This window comes from Trachymyrmex septentrionalis, unplaced genomic scaffold, assembly GCF_001594115.1.
Source record: "Trachymyrmex septentrionalis isolate Tsep2-gDNA-1 unplaced genomic scaffold, Tsep1.0 scaffold128, whole genome shotgun sequence".
NCBI lineage: Eukaryota > Metazoa > Arthropoda > Insecta > Hymenoptera > Formicidae > Trachymyrmex > Trachymyrmex septentrionalis.
Window position 1 is genome coordinate 1,188,565 of NW_017304417.1, and position 20,660 is coordinate 1,209,224.

The 20,660-nt window shown below is 37.2% G+C and overlaps 2 protein-coding genes across 3 annotated transcripts in view; both read left to right on the forward strand.

The window, feature by feature from the left end:
- Positions 1-5,284, forward strand: part of LOC108756553 (coatomer subunit alpha) — a 9,341-nt gene extending 4,057 nt beyond the window's left edge. Inside the window, exons 2-6 of the mRNA XM_018500442.1 lie at positions 101-516; positions 778-1,586; positions 1,825-2,772; positions 3,511-4,683; positions 4,768-5,284. Of these exons, the coding sequence (XP_018355944.1) occupies positions 101-516; positions 778-1,586; positions 1,825-2,772; positions 3,511-4,683; positions 4,768-4,971 (3,550 nt within the window). The 3' untranslated portion in view covers positions 4,972-5,284. The remainder of the gene's footprint in view (positions 1-100; positions 517-777; positions 1,587-1,824; positions 2,773-3,510; positions 4,684-4,767) is intronic.
- Positions 5,285-6,577: 1,293 nt separating this feature from the next.
- On the forward strand, positions 6,578-19,933 carry LOC108756552 (host cell factor 1). 2 transcript variants are annotated; one of them, XM_018500440.1, is made up of 9 exons: positions 6,578-7,951; positions 11,631-12,338; positions 14,845-14,990; positions 15,074-16,591; positions 16,705-16,888; positions 16,970-18,315; positions 18,399-18,626; positions 18,737-19,115; positions 19,185-19,933. In XM_018500440.1, exons 1-9 carry the CDS (start codon positions 7,792-7,794, stop codon positions 19,310-19,312), a joined length of 4,797 nt encoding a protein of 1,598 aa, XP_018355942.1. In that variant the 5' UTR covers positions 6,578-7,791; the 3' UTR covers positions 19,313-19,933. The 2 variants fall into 2 exon arrangements, with proteins under 2 accessions (XP_018355942.1, XP_018355943.1); XM_018500441.1 differs by having other exon boundaries at positions 19,188-19,933.
- Positions 19,934-20,660: the final 727 nt, after the last annotated feature.

The window sequence follows — 20,660 nt, forward strand, 5'->3', positions numbered from 1 at the left end:
AATTATATAAAATAATTATTATATTTCTTACATAAATACAAAAAAATGGAATCAGTAAAAATATCGCATTACATCTTTTACATTCATAAATAAATTACAGTTTACATAATGGCGTTATCCAACTGTGGGATTATCGTATGTGCGCCCTGCTCGACAAATTCGATGAACATGACGGACCCGTTCGAGGCATATGTTTTCACAATCAGCAGCCATTGTTTGTTTCTGGCGGCGACGATTATAAGATCAAAGTTTGGAATTACAAACAACGAAGATGTATCTTCACCCTTTTGGGTCACCTGGATTACATTAGGACCACAATGTTTCATCAAGAATATCCTTGGATCCTCAGTGCTTCAGATGATCAAACTATTCGAATCTGGAACTGGCAAAGTCGCACTTGCATTTGTGTACTGACTGGGCACAATCATTATGTAATGTGTGCCCAATTTCATCCCACAGAGGATATCATCGTGTCAGCTTCATTGGATCAAACGGTCCGCGTTTGGGATATTTCCGGTTCGTGCAGAAATTATTTCTCATACATATCGCTGAAAATTTTAGACCTTATTAAAATAAAAATTGATTTAAAAAACTTCTCTCAAACTTTTTATTTCATGACAGATTTATTAATAAATTTATATGTAATTTATATTGTTTCATTATTTATATATTTATTAATACAATTAATTATATAATCCAAGACAATTTTATAATTACGTAATTATTGACAGAGGCAAATGATTCTGCCTCACAATAACTGAACGAATGCAATTGCAGGATTGCGCAAGAAGAACGTGGCCCCAGGTCCGGGAGGTCTCGAAGATCATCTGAAGAATCCGGGAGCGACCGATTTATTCGGTCAAGCCGATGCAGTAGTGAAATATGTTTTGGAAGGTCATGACAGAGGCGTAAACTGGGCATGTTTTCATGGAACATTGCCTCTTATTGTCTCCGGAGCTGATGATCGTCAGATCAAAATGTGGCGAATGAATGATGCCAAGGCTTGGGAAGTAGACACATGTCGCGGTCATTACAATAATGTATCCTGCGTACTCTTTCATCCTAGACAGGACCTCATTCTTTCCAATTCAGAAGATAAAAGTATTAGAGTCTGGGATATGACGAAACGCACATGTTTGCACACATTTAGAAGGGAACATGAAAGATTCTGGGTTCTTGCCGCACATCCAACGCTTAATCTTTTTGCCGCCGGTCACGATTCTGGAATGATAATTTTCAAACTTGAGAGAGAACGTCCCGCATATGCAGTTTGCGGAAATCTTCTATATTATGTGAAAGATCGTTTTCTTCGAAAGTTAGATTTCACCACGTCAAAGGACACATCGGTGATGCAAATACGCGGCGGAGGAAAAACTCCACCGTACACCATGTCGTACAATCAGGCGGAAAATAGCGTTTTAATATGTACGAGATCGCCCTCGAATATAGAGAATAGTACTTATGATTTGTATATGATACCACGCGAGGGAGATTCGAGCACGGATGCTGATACGAAACGGGCATCCGGTGTTACTGCCATTTGGGTTGCCAGAAATCGATTCGCTGTATTAGATAGAGCATATTCGGTAAGATAAATATGTTTTACATGATATTTTTACAAAATATTTGAAATTCTATAATTAAATAATTGAATTAATTTACTTCAATTAAATGAAAATCTTATGTACATCTTATGTATTCTTATCATGTTTACGCTATCTTTTACTTCTATGTATAATTTTTGATACTTTATTACCTTTCATTATATTTTTATAATATTTTTATAATTTATACAATTTAATAATTGATATTTCCTTTTTTTAGTTAGTTATTAAAAACTTAAAGAACGAAGTCACGAAGAAAGTACAAATTCCAAATTGTGACGAAATATTTTATGCCGGTACTGGTATGTTGCTTTTGCGCGATCCGGAACAAGTAACACTGTTTGATGTACAACAGAAAAGAACATTGGCAGAAGAAAAAATCGCCAAGTGTAGATATGTTGTATGGTCCAGCGACATGTCTCATGTTGCACTGCTAGCCAAACATACCGTCAACATTTGTAATCGTCGGTTAGAATCTCTCTGCTGCATACACGAAAACACTAGAGTAAAGTCCGGCGCTTGGGACGATTCCGGCGTATTTATTTACACGACCAGCAATCACATTAAATACGCAATTAGCAATGGTGATTACGGCATCATTCGTACGTTAGATTTACCGATATATGTTACGAGAGTAAAAGGCAATCAAGTTTATTGCTTGGACCGAGAATGTAAGCCGAGGATTCTCCGAATAGATTCAACGGAATACAAATTCAAGCTAGCATTAATTAACAGGAAATACGAGGAAGTTTTACATATGGTTCGCAACGCAAATCTTATTGGGCAATCAATTATAGCGTACTTGCAGCAAAAGGGATATCCAGAAGTGGCTCTTCATTTCGTGAAAGATGAAAAGACCAGATTCGGTCTTGCACTTGAATGTGGAAATATCGAAGTCGCGTTGGAAGCGGCGAGATCGCTCGATCAAAAATCATGCTGGGAGAATTTGGCGCAAACGGCTTTACTGCAAGGCAATCATCAAGTTGTGGAAATGTGCTATCAAAGAACTAAGAACTTCGAGAAATTGGCTTTCCTTTATTTAATAACTGGTAACTTGGAAAAGCTACGCAAAATGATAAAAATCGCAGAAATTCGGAAAGATGTGTCTGGTCAATATCAAGGAAGTTTACTTCTTGGAGATATTTATGAACGGGCTAAGATTTTACGGGTATATTATATATCTATTAATTAATAATTCTGTATATACAGGGTGTCTGATAATTAACGATAAAACTCGCATAGCGGCAGAATGGACTAAACTGAATCGAAAGGTCTACTATTTTGCAATTTTTCGCAATAGTTAATAAGATTAATTACTAAAAATTATCGAATATTGATCTTCAATAATTTTTTTACTCAAATAGTATCAACTTTATAGAAAAACAGCAAGAGACAAAAATTGTTTAGTTTCTTCTCATAGAGAAGAATATTTCTAAGAATTTTTTCAGAATTATTTATCAACTTTTTAGTACTGCATTTTCTTATACATATATATTGACAACTATTTTTACCAACATGAGAAAATACGGTACTAAAAAATTTTGAAAAAATTCTGAAAAAATTCTCAGAACTTTGAGAAGAAAATAATATTTTTGTCTCTTACTGTTTTTCTGTAAAGATGATAATATTTAAAAGATAATATTTGAGTAAAAAATTATTGAAAATCAATATGCAGCGATTTTTAGAAATTAATATCTTGTTAACTATTGCGAAAATTGCAAAATTGAAGACTTTTCGATTCAGTTTAGTCTATTCTACCGCTATGCGAGAGTTTTATCATTAATTATCAGACACCCTGTATAATCAGAACTCTTCATTAATTGTGATTATTAATTACAATTAAAATATATAAATAAGTATGTTTTACAACACTGCGTAAAAATTATGTATAAATTTCTGTCCACAGAACTCTGGACAAGCATCGTTGGCATATGTTACTGAGAAAATTCACGGAATATCAAATGAAGAGGATGATGGCGAGTATGAATCGATGAGCGAGGAACTTTCTGCGCTGGAGAAAGGTGCCACATACCTTCGTCCACCTGTACCTATTCAACAAGCTGAGAACAACTGGCCCTTGTTGACTGTTTCTAAAGGCTTTTTCGAAGGCGCAATGATGTCTCGCAGCAGGACTCAAGTAGCTGCTGCTCTTGCTCTGGAAGACAATGGTGAAGCAACCCCCGAAGGATGGGGCAATGACGAGGAACTCGGTATAGATGACGAAGAAGGCGTAGACACGGAAATTGTGCCAGAAGGTGAAGAAAATCCTGGCTGGGATGTCGAGGATGTCGATCTTCCACCAGAACTCGAAGCTGCAGCGACTTCCGACGAAAGCAATAATTATGAATGTCTACCTACTAAAGGGGTTTCACCACCACAGCATTGGATTAATAATTCTAAATTGGTAGTTGATCATATATTGGCTGGATCGTTTGAATCGGCTTTCAGACTATTAAATAATCAAGTCGGAGTTGTGGAGTTTGGGTCTTATCAATCTCTATTCTTAAATACGTACTCTCGCTCCAGAACATCCTATGCTTGTTTACCTAGTATACCATCGTTATATGGATATCCTCAAAGAAATTGGAAGGATACTAACTGGAAAGATACCACATCTAAAACAGGTTTACCTGCGGTGGGATTGCATCTTACTGAATTAGTTCAGCGTCTTCAAGTGTGTTATCAGTTGACGACCAATGGCAAGTTTGCCAAGGCGATAGAAAAGCTGCAGAGTATCTTGCTAAGTGTACCATTACTCGTTGTCGATACTAAGCAAGATATTGCAGAAGCTCAACAGCTGATTCAGATTTGTCGCGAGTATATCTTAGGCTTAAAGATGGAAACTGAGCGTAAAAACCTGCCAAGAGCCACATTAGCAGAACAGAAAAGGATTTGCGAAATGGCAGCTTATTTTACGCATTGCAATCTACAACCTGTACATCAAATTCTTACTCTTCAAGTAGCTGTGAATTTGTTCTACAAACTAAAGAATTTCAAAACCGCCGCTTCGTTCGCGAGAAGATTACTCGAGCTTGGACCAAATCCAGAACTTGCACAAAAAATTCGAGTTTTGTTACAGGTAATTTTATTTTTTATCGTAAATTAATATTTATATATATAATTAATTGCTATAAATGAAAAATTTAATTTGTTCTTTTTTCAGTCTTGTGACAAGAATCCTGTTGACGAGCATAAATTAGTGTACGACGAGCACAATCCATTCTCATTGTGCGCAAGCACATTCACACCCATTTACAAAGGAAAACCGGAAGTAAAATGCCCCTTATGTGGTGCCAGCTACTGTCCACAGTTTAAAGATACAATATGTAAAATATGCGAAGTCGCGTTGATAGGCAAAGAACATTAATATTCCATTTATACCGTTATCAATTTATGAATTTTTCAATCAGAGGAATGAAACATTATTCCTCTCAAGAAATCTACAGATTTCCTTAATTATAAGATACACAGTTTTAATAATTTCAAATTAGAAATTAAAAGAGAAGCAAGAAATATTTCTAGCTTTAACAAAAAGTAGTTGTACTTTAGCATTGCGTAAGATTTGAATCTTGAACATACTCCTAAATATTGTCTATTAATTGAATGTGACAATTTCTTTTGTATATTTCTAGCTCTATTTTAATTTACAGCATTATTTTGCTTTATAATATGTGTTAAAAGTAGACATAAAAGTATAATGCATTATCCGAGATAAATATCTCAACCTAGGATGATTTATAAGAAAATAAAAATATTTATGTAAAAAGAGTGCAATGTTTGCGAATAAAATCATACAAATTCTTATCATATTACCGAGTTACGATAAATTCCTTATAGGTATCTGCAGAGTATCCCGTAATTCATTCGATAACGCTAGTGAGCAGGTAGAGCGGACTAAATTGAATCGAAAAGTCCTCTACCATTTTGCAATTTTCGCAACACTTAACAAGATATTAATTATTGTCGAATATTGATCTTCAATAATTTTTTTCTCAAATACTATCAATTTTACAGAAAAACAGCAAGAGACAAAACTTATTTATTTTCTTCTCATAGAACTCTAAGAATTGTTTCAAAATTTTTTATCAACTTTTTAGTGCTGCATTTTCTTATTTTCATCAACATGAAAAAGTATGGTATTAAAAAATTCTGAAAAAATTCTCAGAATTTTATGAGAGGAAAATAAACAATTTTTGTTTCTTGCTTTTCTGTAAAGTTAATAGTATTTGAATAAAAAATTATTGAAAATCAATATTTAGCGATTTTTAGTAAAAAATATCTTGTTAATAAAATGTTGCGAAAATATGGGACACCTTGTATAATATATAAAATCAAAATGTAAAGAGTTGGAACAAAGCCTATACTCTACTTTGTGTAAAATTTGGTTTATAATATCTAATCTATCAACGTATATAAAAAATTGATTAATTATCTACATAAAATTTAAAAATTCTTTAGAAAGCCTTTATTCCAGCAATAATTTGCAATTAAATAATATCTTTATATACAATTATTTTATATAGATACATTGAAATACTTTGAAGAGCTCTGCACAAGGGAAGAAATATTAAATATTAGAGATGCAAAAAATTAGAAATATAAAATTAAACATTAAACGTAACGCACAAATGGTTCAAAATTATTCTTAATTTTTTATTACTCTAATATTTAATATTTATTGTTATTTCTAATATTTCTTTCATTTTTGTGCGTAAGGGTTCTTAGTAATTTTCTGGACAATTTTCATAATTTTCTGAACCCCTGATTGGTTGATTTTTTGTCCTTACTCTAGTGACAAATTTTTACCTTCAAGTTGGACTAATCGAAACGAGGATCGACCACGAAAGCAGCCTCGAAAATCGAATCGATTAAACGCTCGGATGCAACGTTTCCCTACACTATTCCGCAGAACGGCGTCGGTTGGCAATGCGCTTGTTACTGCTCGTCACCGACGCGTTGTGTGCAATGGTGGACGAGGTCCGCAAAGGCCGCTCGTGCGCGCCATCGAGCTACCGAAGATTCCGGCAGTTTTCCCGATAAGTACAACGGAATCGCTCGTCGCCGGTGATCGATAATCACGTCTACATTCATCAAGAGCATCGGCTTGCGGATACGCGTCGCTTTGCTCAGCGTTGCTCGATCGTTCTACAGTGATATCTTGCCGCGCCGTTTTTCGTTCGTTTTGACGCAGGTTTCACCGCGAGAGGGTACGGTAGCAGTGGCAGCGGGCGAAGAGGTGAGAGTGAGAGCGAAAATCGGTGCGCGCGCGCACACAGAACGCTCTCAGGCTCCCCGAAATCGACAACGACGCCGCCGCTACTATCACCACCACCACCGCCACTACTACCACTACTAATTATTCTCGAGAATCTCATCGATTGTTCTCGATTGTCTCGAGAAGCTCGATAGTCGCAATACGAGCGGATCTTGCGTCGCAATCGCGTATTCGCTCGGATCGCAGCGCGTGCCGAGTCGTCACTCTAGCGTTCCACGTTGTCGACGGCCGTAAACACCGCGTATACATAAATACGGACGCATACGAATACTTGCGCGTCGAGGCACACACACGGTGCGCGTCATCTCTTCTGTACGTGTGTACGTGTTGCGCGCCGTTGGGACGTATACTGTTCTCGGAGCGGCGAGTCTCGGCGCCCCTAGAGTTGGTTCGCGATCCGCGGCTTTTGTCACCGATTGCAAGTGCGGTGGACGCGAGCCGCGAGCGCGCGTTAACGAACGAGTGAAACAGCCGATCGCCGGACGTTCGGACGTCGCGGCACGGTGTTCGAAACGTCGGAAGCGAATACGAGTGCGCGCGGGAGGAGATCGCGCTGTGAAACGGCACTTTCAGTGAGGTTAGAATCGGGACGTGCAGCGTCGAGAGCGGTGCGATTCGAACGGCTCGAAGAAGTGGTGTAAGTTTAACGAAAATTCGAGTTGGTTCTCGAGTATTACTGCTGTCGTCGGAAGCCGTCGACGACTACCGTCAGTGCCGTCACGACAGACGGGCTGCGGTTTCTGTGATAAAAGGGGGGGGGGGACGCCCGTGTAAATCCTCCGAGCGTCGCGCAAAGAAATAACCAAGTGGCAGCGAACGACAAGTAGCAAACTGCGAGGAGAACGACGTTGGTAGTGCTAGTGGTGTTGTATGACCGCGCGGTATGAAAAAATGATGTGATCGACGGTCATCATGGCGGCACCCATGCTAAAGTGGAAGCGGATCGCGAATCCGACCGGGCCCCAGCCGCGACCCAGGCATGGCCACCGGGCGGTCGCCATTAAGGATCTCATGGTCGTTTTTGGCGGCGGGAATGAGGGTATCGTAGACGAGCTACACGTATACAATACAGGTGAGTTGATCCCCCGGAGTGTACTCGGCGCGCTACGCCGTGCGTCCCTTTACTTTACTTTATGTACGCCGCGCGGCGCCGTACCTGGCGAGTGGCGATTCCCGCGAACCAATATGGCGGCATACGTTGACAAGACCGTGACCGGCCGGGATCCTGGGGCGAACGCGTCGATTTCGCCTCCCGAACGGAACGGACGGCGTCCGGGCCCGGCGTTCGCCGTCGAGCCCGATCGCGCCAGCGTCCTCGTTCCCTCGGGACAGCCGCTCGGTCCTGACGGACCTGCGAAATCGTCACGGTCTGTCATTCTACATGTTTATACGCGCGGGAGCGGCCATTGCTGTCTCTAACGTTCCCCCTCCCTCGTTCCTGCTCGTTTCCCTCCCCCGACCCCCCCAATGCCGCTATGCAACGCGCCGAGCAGTTTCCCGTCATTCCACGTTCGCGCTCCTCCGCTTTTCTTTCTCCTTTTTTCCTTTCGTTCTCGTTCCTTCTCTCTGCCCTTCTTCCGCCTCCCGCGCGCGTCCGCACGTACATTATTATCTTTCTCGCGCTACGTCGCCGACTGCCGTGCGCCTGCGCCTGCCGCTGCGCGCACTTCGAGTCCGATTTCGAAATGTTTGTCCTTGCGCGCGAACTCGCCATGGTAACAGCCGGGATGCATATGGTCACTGCTCTTTGTAGCTGCGCCGTGTGCACTTTTCCTTTGCAATTTTTTTTTCTCTTTCCCCATTTCTTTTTTGTCGCTCAAACGAATCTTCCGAGTGCAAAGGATAGAGTAACAACTAAAAATGAAACGTGCGCTCGGCAGAAAAAGCAGCTTTGAAATTTTTGCAAGGGAATCGATCCGAGATCGAGGGAGAGAATCAAATCACATTCGAACGATTCGATCACATGTTCAATGCGATTGGTCAATTCTTTCTCCATTCGAGATCTCGGACAGTGGCTGTGTTCAGCAGAGAAAATAGCTTTGTAACTGTTGTAAAATTCTTAGGGCGATATAGTCACATCTTATATTCAAAACTGTCTTAAGTACGGTCTGGAGAAGTCACGAACCAATCAGAGAGCCGCATTAGCGTCTTAAGATATTACTTAAGACGGTCTTGAAATAAGAATCGACTATGAATACCGGACAGTCCGTTCTTATTTCAAGACTTTCCTAAGGCTCTGCGCAAAGAAGAAATAAGGAATTAGGAATAAAGAATAAACGATTTCAACCTATCAGAAACCGCGTATTCCGATGTATCTGATTTCTGATAGTAGCCTAAGTAATGTCTAAAGGTCCTTTGGCTGGTTCGTGACTTTGTAAGGGACTCCGCGTAATAAAAGAAATAGAAAACAGAAAATAAGAATTTTAATCTATCAGAAATCATGTATTGTGGAATACACAGGTTTCTGATAGGTTGAAATTCTTATTCTGTTACCTTTATTGTGCGAAGCCCCTAAGACGGTCTTGAATGAGGTCTGACTATGGATACCTTAAATCTGTTTCTTTCAGCCAAAGTTTTTACACGATTCATCTTTTCTCTTTTTCTCTTCAACATGGAGAGAAAAGGAAAAAGGATGAATCGCGCAAGAGAAGTTCAATGGAACAAGTCGGAATAGATTCCAATCGGAATTATTCAATTATTCCTTAGATTTCTATTAGGCCTGTTCTTTTTGGCTGAACTTTTGCGCCACTTCATCTTTCTTCCTCTTCTCTCCAGGAGGAAAGAAAAGGAAAGATGAACTGGTGCAAAAGTTCAGTCAATAAGAACAGACTTATTGTGTTTTCTAGGAAAAATGGAATAATTCGGATTGGAATTCATTTCAACATGTTCCATGATAAGTATCCAGCTAAAAAGAACAGCAGGCCTCTTCAATACGATTTATTCTTGCTTTTGGTTCCTTATGGATCTAAATGTATATAAACCAATCATATTGAAAAGTTTTACAACAGTTGCAAAGCTGCTTTCTCTGTTGAACGCAGCCATTTTTAGCATCATAAACACAATTGTAAAATCTATTCCACAATGTGCTTTTTGTTTTATGTTTTTTGCTATTATTTATCTTGTGTTTTTGTTTCTTATCCGGTTTTTTGTTTTATGTCGCCGAGATAAAAGTTAACATACTTTGGAAGAAACAGGAAACATGTAGCAAGAAATACAATTGTTGATAAAACGGCAAAGGAGGAAAAAGCAAGAGGTAAAAAGCAAGAAACAGGAAACAAATAGCACATTGTAGAATAGGCTTAGATATTCTTTAATATTATTGGACGCACATTTAGATTCTACTGAAGAATTACAATTAAGGGCAAGACCAAACATTAAAGAATTTTATAGTTGCAAAGCCGCTATTTTTACTGAACTCAACCAATAACACTCGTTAATTAGTTTTTTAATATTATATTTAGAATTCGACAGAAACTTTTACTGAAACTGAACACTCATTACGTGTCAGTTTCGACATCATGTAGCTCTTCTTCATAAATATTAATTTTAATGTGTGTAATTATTATTTCAATAATTAAATTATGATGTTTAGGAAGAAGGAGGTATTTATATTCTTTGGTCAAAATTGACACTTAACCGAAATTTCGATTTTCGATTTCGAAATTTAATTATTGTTTCAATAAATTGTAATATTTATGAAGAAAAAGTATATGATATATGCATATTAAATTAAAAGTATATGAATATATGCGCGTGTTTATACACGTGGCCTTTATAGGATACCTAATTTTTAGTTTCGGTTTCAGTTAAAATTGATATGTAACCGAATGTTTCGGTTCAGTTTCGGCAAAAGTTTCGATCGGACTCTAGTTATATTATATTTTCTGCACTGTTAAAATATAATTAACATACATCTAAACGTTGAAAAGATAAAGAGAAAAGATGTAAAATATGATTGATTATGTATTTTGAAACGAAGTGAAAATTATAAAAGTATGTAAGTTTACTAAATGTCGAACCCAGTTAAGTTAAGAAATTATAAATATTCTAGTGCGTACAGTTAGCAACTAAAAGGGTGCAATACTTTTTTAAAAATAGGTTTTGGAATGCAGCCTATTCACCGAATGACGGATTTTTACTTATGGATCCATAAGTAATAGCTAATCGCTTGGTGAACAGGCTGCATTTCATAATTTATTAAAAAAAATGTGTTGCAATCTTTTAGTTATTCTCTGTACATACATACATTCATTCATTTTTATCATTTTTACTTTGTTTTAAAATATATGAATCAACTTTACATCCTATGGTATTTATAATCTAATTTTGTATATAAGATTGTTTTAAAATTAAGTTTAAATAGTATTAAAAATTTTTTTATTAACTTATACATTTTAAATTATTTAAAAAATTTTGCAAAATCTAATTACCTGTTTGAAATATTTATATTGTTATATATATAATGTATATAATTGTAATTATAATATGTATATAATTGTACTGTTATGTATATAATTTTGTATAGAAATGTAAAACAATATGGATTACATATATTAATAACATATACAACAAATTATATATTTTTTGCATTTATATACATTAAATATATTTATGTACTACTAATAAGAAATAGAAAAAAAAGATTATTATCTTATATTGTATTAAAAAATTTACATAAAAAAAATATTATATATATAAATTTTGGAATCTAATCTTGCATCAAGATATTTATACAAGGTATATCTTTGCAGCAACAAATCAGTGGTTTGTGCCTTCGACGAAGGGAGACATTCCTCCAGGTTGTGCGGCATATGGTTTTGTTGTCGATGGTACTCGCATCTTTGTCTTTGGTGGAATGGTAGAATATGGCAAATATTCTAACGAGTTGTATGAACTACAAGCGAGTCGATGGGAGTGGAAACGTTTGAAGCCAAAACCACCTAAGCATGAACCACCACCATGTCCACGATTAGGACATAGTTTTACTCTCATTGGTAATAGGGTCTTCCTTTTTGGAGGTCTGGCGAATGACAGTGATGACCCGAAAAATAATATACCGAGATATTTGAATGATCTATACACGCTCGAACTTCTTCCTAATGGCCATACAGCCTGGGATGTGCCGCAAACGCATGGACACGCGCCACCTCCTAGAGAATCCCATACTGGAGTGGCATATACCGATCGTACCACAGGCAAGTCTTGTCTAGTGATCTATGGTGGCATGAGCGGTTGCCGTTTAGGTGACTTATGGTTCCTCGATGTTGATTCGATGACTTGGAACAAGCCAGTAGTTCATGGACCTACCCCTTTACCACGGTCACTTCATACTGCCACTTTAATCGGTCATCGAATGTATGTGTTTGGGGGCTGGGTGCCATTGGTCGTCGACGATGTTAAAGTCGCGACACACGAGAAAGAGTGGAAATGCACAAGCACGCTAGCATGCTTGAATCTAGGTAAGTCTTACTTTCTGTTTTACTTCTTCTATTTTACTTTCTTTATTCTTTTGCATTTTATAGTGTTATATAAAACAATATATGCAAAAGAAGGACAAAGCCAGTAATGTAGTAACAAATTTTAATTAAATTAAAATTCAATCATAAATTACAAAACGACAAACAAATGTCGACTCCGCTCGAGTCATTTTCAATATTGCGGTAATATTCAAACATCGCTATAAAAATATCTATGGTATTACATTCTTCATATCATGTAGTGCCTTGCGAGTCAGTTATATCAGAATTCAAAGTAGTCAGAAAAACATTCTAGAAACGTGACCGTGAACAAAACATTAATACTTGATACATGCGAATTAATAATACATATATAATGTAATCATGTACCTTGTCAATACTGGTAAAAGTGTTGAGAGTTCATAATAAAAAAGAGAGAAAACGCAGATAGATGGTAATCCACATTGCACAATGGTTTTTTTTTTAAATTTGAAGCAAATTTGCAAGAGTAGCGAAAATCTGACTTCCACAATATCGAATAACGCAATGTCGAAAAGAAAAACACTAATCGGGAACAGAAAACGGCAAAAAAGAAGGGGAAAAAAGGAAAGAAGATATTAGGAAAAAGAAAGAAAAGGTATAATGCTAGAATACGCTTCGGGCAAAGACTCCGTGTCATTTTGTCTGTTTATTCCATGTTTCTGTTTTTTAATGTATACCATTTCAGATATTAATCTTTTATCATATGATGATTCTATATCTAGTCCACTTTATCCCATTTAAAATTTGTGATTCTCCTCCATACGGAGGTTAGAGATCATCGATGGAGATTTTGAACTTATATTAATATCTGAAACATGTTTATGCAGTCTAGTCTTTAACTGTCTTTTAGTCTCGCCAACGTAACTAACATCACAACTCTCACAGGATATTCTGTAAACCACATTTTGATTATGTACATGTTCCAGCCTATCTTTTCTCTCTTTATAAAATTTTTTAATGTGTTAGGGATGGTGAAGGCCAATTTACAATTAAACATGTTAATGATAGGTGTGAATCTTTCAGATATTGCATTAACGTATGGAATAGTAAAAAACTTTTCTGTGTTATCCTTGTTATTCTTCAAACTATTAATGTTATTAATATGAAATTTAATTCTATTATGAATAGTCGAGAAAATAAAATGTAGAGGATATCTATTCTTTAAAAAAATATTAATAATGTCAATTAAATTATTTTGTTGGAACTTCCGATGACACAACCGAAAAATCTTTTGTGACAAAGCGGATGGTGTGAATGGAAATTAAGATATCTACCGGAAAAGGTTGTCTTCCGATATACATCGAAAATAAGCCTCTGTTCATCTATGATCAACATGGTATCTAAAAAACTTATTCAGATTAGGAGTTGTGGATAAGATTTTTCGGTTGTGTCATCCGAAGTTCCAACAAAATAATTTAATTGACGCTATTAATATTTTTTTAAAGAATGGATATCCTCTACATTTTATTTTCTCGACTATTCATAATAGAATTAAATTTCATATTAATAACATTAATAGTTCGAAGAATAACAAGGATAACACAGAAAAGTTTTTTACTATTCCATACGTTAATACAATATCTGAAAGATTCACATAATAAAAGATTAATATCTGAAATAGTACACATTAAAAAACAGAAAAATGAAATAAACAGACAAAATGACACGGAGTCTTTGCCCGAAGCGTATTCTAGCATTATACTTTTCTTTCTTTTTCCTAATATCTTCTTTCCTTTTTTCCTCTCCTTTTTTGCCGTTTTCTGTTCCCGATTAGTGTTTTCCTTTTCGACATTGCGTTATTCGATATTGTGGAAATCAGATGTTTGCTACTTTTGCAAATTTGCTTCAAATTTAAAAAAAAAACCTTTGTGCGATATGGATTACCATCTATCTGCTTTTCTCTCTTTTTTATTAATGGACTCTCAACACTTTTACCGATATTGACAAGGTGATTATATTATATATATATTATTAATTCGCATGTATCAAGTATTCATGTTTTGTTCACGGTCACTTTTCTAGAATATTTTTCTGACTACTTTGAATTCTGATATCTGAACTGACTCGCAAGACGCTACACGATATGAAGAATATAATACCATAGATATTTTTATAGCGATGTTTGAATATTACTGCAACATTGAAAATGACTCGAGCGGAGTCAAAACGTTTGTTTGTCGTTTTGTAATTTATGATTGAATTTTAATTTAATTAAAGTTTGTTACTACACATTACTGGCTCTTTGCCCTTCTTTTGTAAGTATAAAATATATTATTTTATACTTACAGAGCCTTATTATTATTTATTAGTGTTATATAAATTAAAGTAATCTTTAAATTTCTAAAATTATTTAGTCAATAAAAGATGATAAAATTTTACTGTTGAACATACAATTTGATATATTAAATGGATAATCTAATCAATGCAGTTCAGAAGATAAAAATATTATTAAATGTTACTGTTTCAGAAACTCTCACTTGGGAACAATTGACTGTTGATTCCTTGGAGGAGAATGTTCCTCGTGCTCGTGCTGGTCATTGTGCAGTTGGTGTACACAGTAGACTTTATGTATGGTCTGGTAGAGATGGTTATCGCAAAGCTTGGAATAATCAGGTTAGGATTAATTAGAATAGCATGATTTTTGATTGGATGATATACTATTGTATTAACGAAATGATTCTTTTTTTTTGGTCTAGGTTTGCTGTAAAGATCTGTGGTACCTTGAAGTTAGTAAACCAGCGGCACCTTCCAGAGTTCAGCTGATTAGGGCTTCCACGCAATCGTTGGAAGTCAGCTGGACAGTAAGCCCGTCCGCGCAATACTATATTCTTCAAATACAAAAGTATGACATGCCTCCAGTAGCGGCAACTGGTAGTGCCTATCCGTTGGTAAGCGCACCGACGCCGACTGCGCCTATCGTCAGCACTCCTGTTGCGATAACAACCTCCACAATGGTAGCAACTCCTGCAACTGTACCTGTCACATCTCCGCCTGTGACTACTATGGCCGCTCTTCCAACGACTACACCACCTGTTGCTGCCGCCGTCAGAGCTGCATCCGTTGCGACAGCTGTGGCAACGGCAGTAGCAACTCCATTACGAGTTCAAAGTGCAAGTCCTGTGCAAAAACCAGTACCATCGCAAGCAGTGCAAAAGTCGACAAGTCCTATGACCCCGAGAGTCGCAACCGGTAACGTCATACGTATTCGGTCTCCTCTGGTCACTTCCTCAGCAGCAGTGGCTACAGCAGCAATGGCAGTGGTTACCACTGAGCAGCAGCAAACAACTGTTACTACTATCACTACTACCACTACAACTACGGCTGGTCAAACGCCCGCTGCCATGTCTGGAATTGCTGCTTTGGCCGCAGCCGCAGCAGCCACTCCAAAAATTACTATGAACAATGTTTCGATCGTGCCACAAACTGCAGTTGCGGCTGCGACTGCATCCAACACTATCAGAATGAAGAACGTACAGCCGGGTCAGCAAATACGTTTCGCTGCACCTGGCGCGACAGTGTTGCGTACTGCTTCACCACAGCAGAGCAAGCAGATCATACTGCAAAAGCCCGGCCAAAATATAGCTGGTCAACCACAGATTGTGCATCTTTTGAAAACTGGACAAGGAATGGTAGTACCTAAGGTAAGCCTTATCCCGGGCAAAAGTGTCCAAACAACCGGCGCGAAACCTCTTAATCAGGGACCGACAATACTGCGATTAGTAAATCCTAATACGGTTGCGGGATCAAAAATCCTCACGACTATGAAAACGTCCAACATAGTGGCGATGAGCAAAGGACAGAACATTACGGGCAAGCAAACCATAATGATCACTAAACCGACAGGAAATAGTGGATTAGTCGGCAGAACCAACCAATTTATCGTTGTTACCACAGGCTCTGGTCTAAGAGCTGTACAAGCTGTAACAACATCACAAGCTGGTGCAGGACAAGGAGCTACTTCTGTAGCTACTCCTGTAAATGTTTTGCCATTATCAGCTACCAATCATGTCACGAATCAACAAGGAGTCAAAATGATTGTTGTTTCCTCTGGTGCGATGGGCGGTGGAACGGCTGGAAAACCTTTAACCATCACAGTTCCAGGACAAGGCGGTGTACCAAAGACAGTGACTATTGCTGCGAAGACCGGTGCGCAAACCATCTTTAATACTGGCAAGAATCAACTCGTTACAGTACCACAGATACAAAAGGCACCTGTAAGTGTAACAACAAACATTTACGTATTTTTTTACAAGATATGAACTAAATTATTACTAAACAATGATAATTAGCATATAAGAATTCTTTATAAGTGTTTGTCAAACTGTAGGAAGCCGTAGCTGTATCTGGAAAACCAGTGACTTTGCAAATGCCCGCGGGTATAAGCGCAAAGACGGTGACGCTTTTACCAACAAGTAGTAGCTCCATAGTTACTACTTCTAGTGCGTCAGATTCAATAGACGCTAGCAAAATGCTGTTTGTTTCATCGCAAAAACAACCATCAGCTTCTCTGGGTGGGTAAAGTTATATTGCGATAGCATAAAACGATGAAAATTATTTATGACATTAATTTACACGATAAAATAATATTTTAGCATCTACTTCTGATGGGCCTGCTACTACTGATGCTGCATTAGCTGCATTAGCGGCAGAAGCTGGTCTGATAGATCCGGTTCAGGAATCATCTGGTGGTTTATCATTCATGGTAGCTACGGATGATGGTGCCGGCGGTGATGATAAAATGGAAGATAGCTGTAATGGTAACGAAGCGAGCACAGCGGCTGCTTTAGTTTCTCAGATGAGTGCAGGAGAACCAATGCAAGTTGACGGTGACGGAAACTTTGTGCTTCCGCAAGTAGATGGTCCGATAGACGATCTCTTACTAGAAGATGAAGAAAAAATGGATGTAGATGAGGAACCTGCTGCGGAAAATGCTACTGAATTGTCTAACGCTGAATCGGCAGAAATAACAGAACAAAATGTTGATGTATCCGAAAATATTCAAACGGAGGAATCGGCTGTAAAAGAAGTTGCCGAGGCTGGAGAAAAGAATGAAGGAGCGACAACAGCCGATCTTCCTGAATCGATTACCACTAGTGAAACTGAGAAAGCTGAAAATGTTGATAATTCATCAGTAGATGATAAAGCAGCTATGGAAATTAATGCTGATGATTCAGAGTTACCAAGTGAAAAAGAGGAGATAAAGGATTCTCAATCAGTAGTCGATGATGAAAAAGTAATAAAATCCGAATTGCCTTTAGTACAATCAGCCGTTGAGGCTTCATCTGAACAGACTTCTCTAACGGACGTTGTGAATCCAACAACGGAAATCAACGAAACTCAGCAAGATGAGGATAGCCTGGTGAAAGACATTAAGTGTGAGTCGTTGTCTGAAAACGAAAAATCGCTAATATCTGAAAATCTTACCGAAGACACAGCTGCATCGCAACAACCCCAAGACGATACTCAGAAAATTGAGATAAAAGACGAAATTGAAGACCTGGAATCTGATCTTCCAACCGAGAGTTCTCTTATAAAATCAAACGAAGATGATGAACCGATGATTACTGATAATAGTACAGCGATTGCGGCAGATAATGTAATAACCCCCGTTATTATACCAACCATTCAAATGAAATCAGAGCCGGAAGATGAATTTATAAAACACGAACAGGCCATATTGCCCGATTTGCCCATATCACCGATCAATGGTGTCGCTGCACCTGTCGAGAAAGAAGTGGAAAAAGTACATACTCCCATGAAAATGGAGGTAAAAGATGACTTTGTCATTTCAAAGAAAGAAAATCTTCAAAGAGAGAAACAAGAAAAAATTAATGATGCTAGATCAGAAACAGGAGATGATTCAACAGCTTTGACAACATTAGCTACTGCTGCTTTAGGATCGTCGGCAGAACCAACGATGAAAATAAAAAATGAACAGGTAGATTTTATGAATTGTCTGTATTATTTTATTATTATTTTAAATGAAATACAAATATTGTTATTAACTTTTTTTTTTTATAGAGCGAAGAAGAAAAGAAAGAGGCAGAATGGTATGATGTGGGAGTGATAAAAGGAACTTGTTTTACTGTTCAGCATTATTATCTTCCTGGTGATGAGCCATTAGATGTAACACAGAATTTAACAATGGATGTTTTTAAAGGAAGAACTAAAATAGCAGTAGAACCAGGAACTGCCTACAAGTTTAGAGTTGCCGCTGTGAATAGTTGTGGACGAAGTCCTTGGAGCGAGGTAACCAATTCAATTTTATATTTAGCGACATTCGATAGGTAGAAAGAGAAGTTTTTTTAACAGAGAAAAAAATCTGCGAATTTGATTGTAAACCCTCACTTTCGTTATAGGTAGCGGCATTCAAGACGTGTCTTCCGGGATTCCCGGGCGCACCGAGTGCTATAAAGATATCAAAATCTGTAGACGGTGCACAAATCTCTTGGGAACCACCTTCTAGTAACGTTGGGCCCATTCTCGAATATTCCGTCTATTTGGCAGTGCGAAGTACCGCGTTGAACAATGACGGAGAACCAAAAACAGTTGTGTCGAATCCAAATCAGTTAGCTTTTATTAGAGTTTATTGCGGTTCGAGTAATTCTTGTTCGGTGAACAATAGTGCCCTTAATGCCGCTCACGTAGACACCACTACGAAACCGGCTATAATCTTTAGAATAGCAGCACGAAACGACAAAGGATACGGACCAGCCACTCAAGTTAGGTGGTTGCAAGGTTAGTCGCGCAATTTGTCTTAACGAATTTTTTCAAAGGAATACACCTGAACAAACACTTTGTTATTAGCAGATCCAACCACTGCAGTGAAAAGTAATTCGCAAGCGAAGAGACCCGCTAGCACAGATCTACGCTCGCAAGTGACTTCTCCACAGAAGAAGATGAAAACGGAACCACCTAGTGATAATTTCTCGTGAGCCTGTTATCTCCCTGGCCTCGTACAGCCGAAACTCCTATAAGCAACGTTACTCATTATTTAATTTCTATATGCCTAACAACGATAATGAAATCAATGTATTATCAGCTAAATGACGTGATATACAAGTAAGCGAAAGATATGAACGTGCGATAAGAAACGACGAGAAAACGGTGGAAGGAGAGAGAAAGAGAAAGAAAGAAAAAAGAGGTATCCGTAGACTCAACCTATGTGTAAGAATTGGAAGAGCAAAGTATTCTTTAGTGTTCAGTATGAACGTCAACGTCTTTCTGTACTACGTTTCTTACTCGTCATCCTATTTTTTCGTAAGAGTGCGCGAGAATCTTTTCCGTAAAGACATAAGTACCGTTAATGGCGACATGGTTATTTTTTGGAGTTAAGTAAGTTTTTTCCATGTTTATAGCGTTTTCTAACGAACGGTACGACATATCGCATCTAAATGCTCATACTTGCATCACGTAAGAACACGGCTGGCATGTTCATTTATGATTTTCTCATTATCTGGCAATAGATGAGTTCAATGTATGACATTGTATGGGAATGAATAACCGAACAAGATTCATGTTCGACATTTTACATACATTTGTTTACACAATTATATATATATATATATGTATATATTACATATATATATATATATTATATATATTACACACATATATATTACACATATATATATATATATTACATATATATATATATGTATATATATATATGTATATATATATTTGATAAAGATGTCTATTTTAAACATCCAAATTCTTTATAATATATTTATCATTGATAGAGTATCTGCATTCTTTTTGCATTCACCATTATATGCAGAGTAAGCTCGCTTTTGAAATGTAGGGTATTTAGTGTACATAAAATTCTCGCACTGAAAAATTGTGTTTATCGCATTCTGAAGTAATAAAATACTTTTTCATAAGATAGAATAATTGGGAGATATATGTATTGTCTAACCTTGATTAATCTCCTATTTCAATCTGCTCGTTTATGTTTTAGTTTCACGCAGTAACGGAAACTTTTATTGTCATCGATCAAGTTTTACGTGACGATCGATGCTATATATTATTCCGATACTTTTGTGTTACTGCCAAATGCGACAGGAATATGTTATCGATACTAAGAAGCATCCCGTAATATAAAATTATCTATTAAACATGTGTAATATTAAGTTACTTGTATGCTTTTGTCAAACAATTGCAACGATGCAGAGATATTTTGTATAATATATCTATTAAATGAATTATACTATATATGTAATTAATGAATATCTTTAAGAATCGGGCACTAGAATGGTTATTCATATTTTAGTGGATAAAAGA

Bases quoted from the DNA above. Each gene is read 5' to 3' on its own strand.
- LOC108756552 (XM_018500440.1), top strand. From the start codon at position 7,792: ATGGCGGCACCCATGCTAAAGTGGAAGCGGATCGCGAATCCGACCGGG. The intron at 12,339-14,844 runs GTAAGTCTTACT...TTACTGTTTCAG, and splicing joins GCTAGCATGCTTGAATCTAG to AAACTCTCACTTGGGAACAA. The intron at 18,316-18,398 runs GTAGATTTTATG...TTTTTTTTATAG, and splicing joins TGAAAATAAAAAATGAACAG to AGCGAAGAAGAAAAGAAAGA.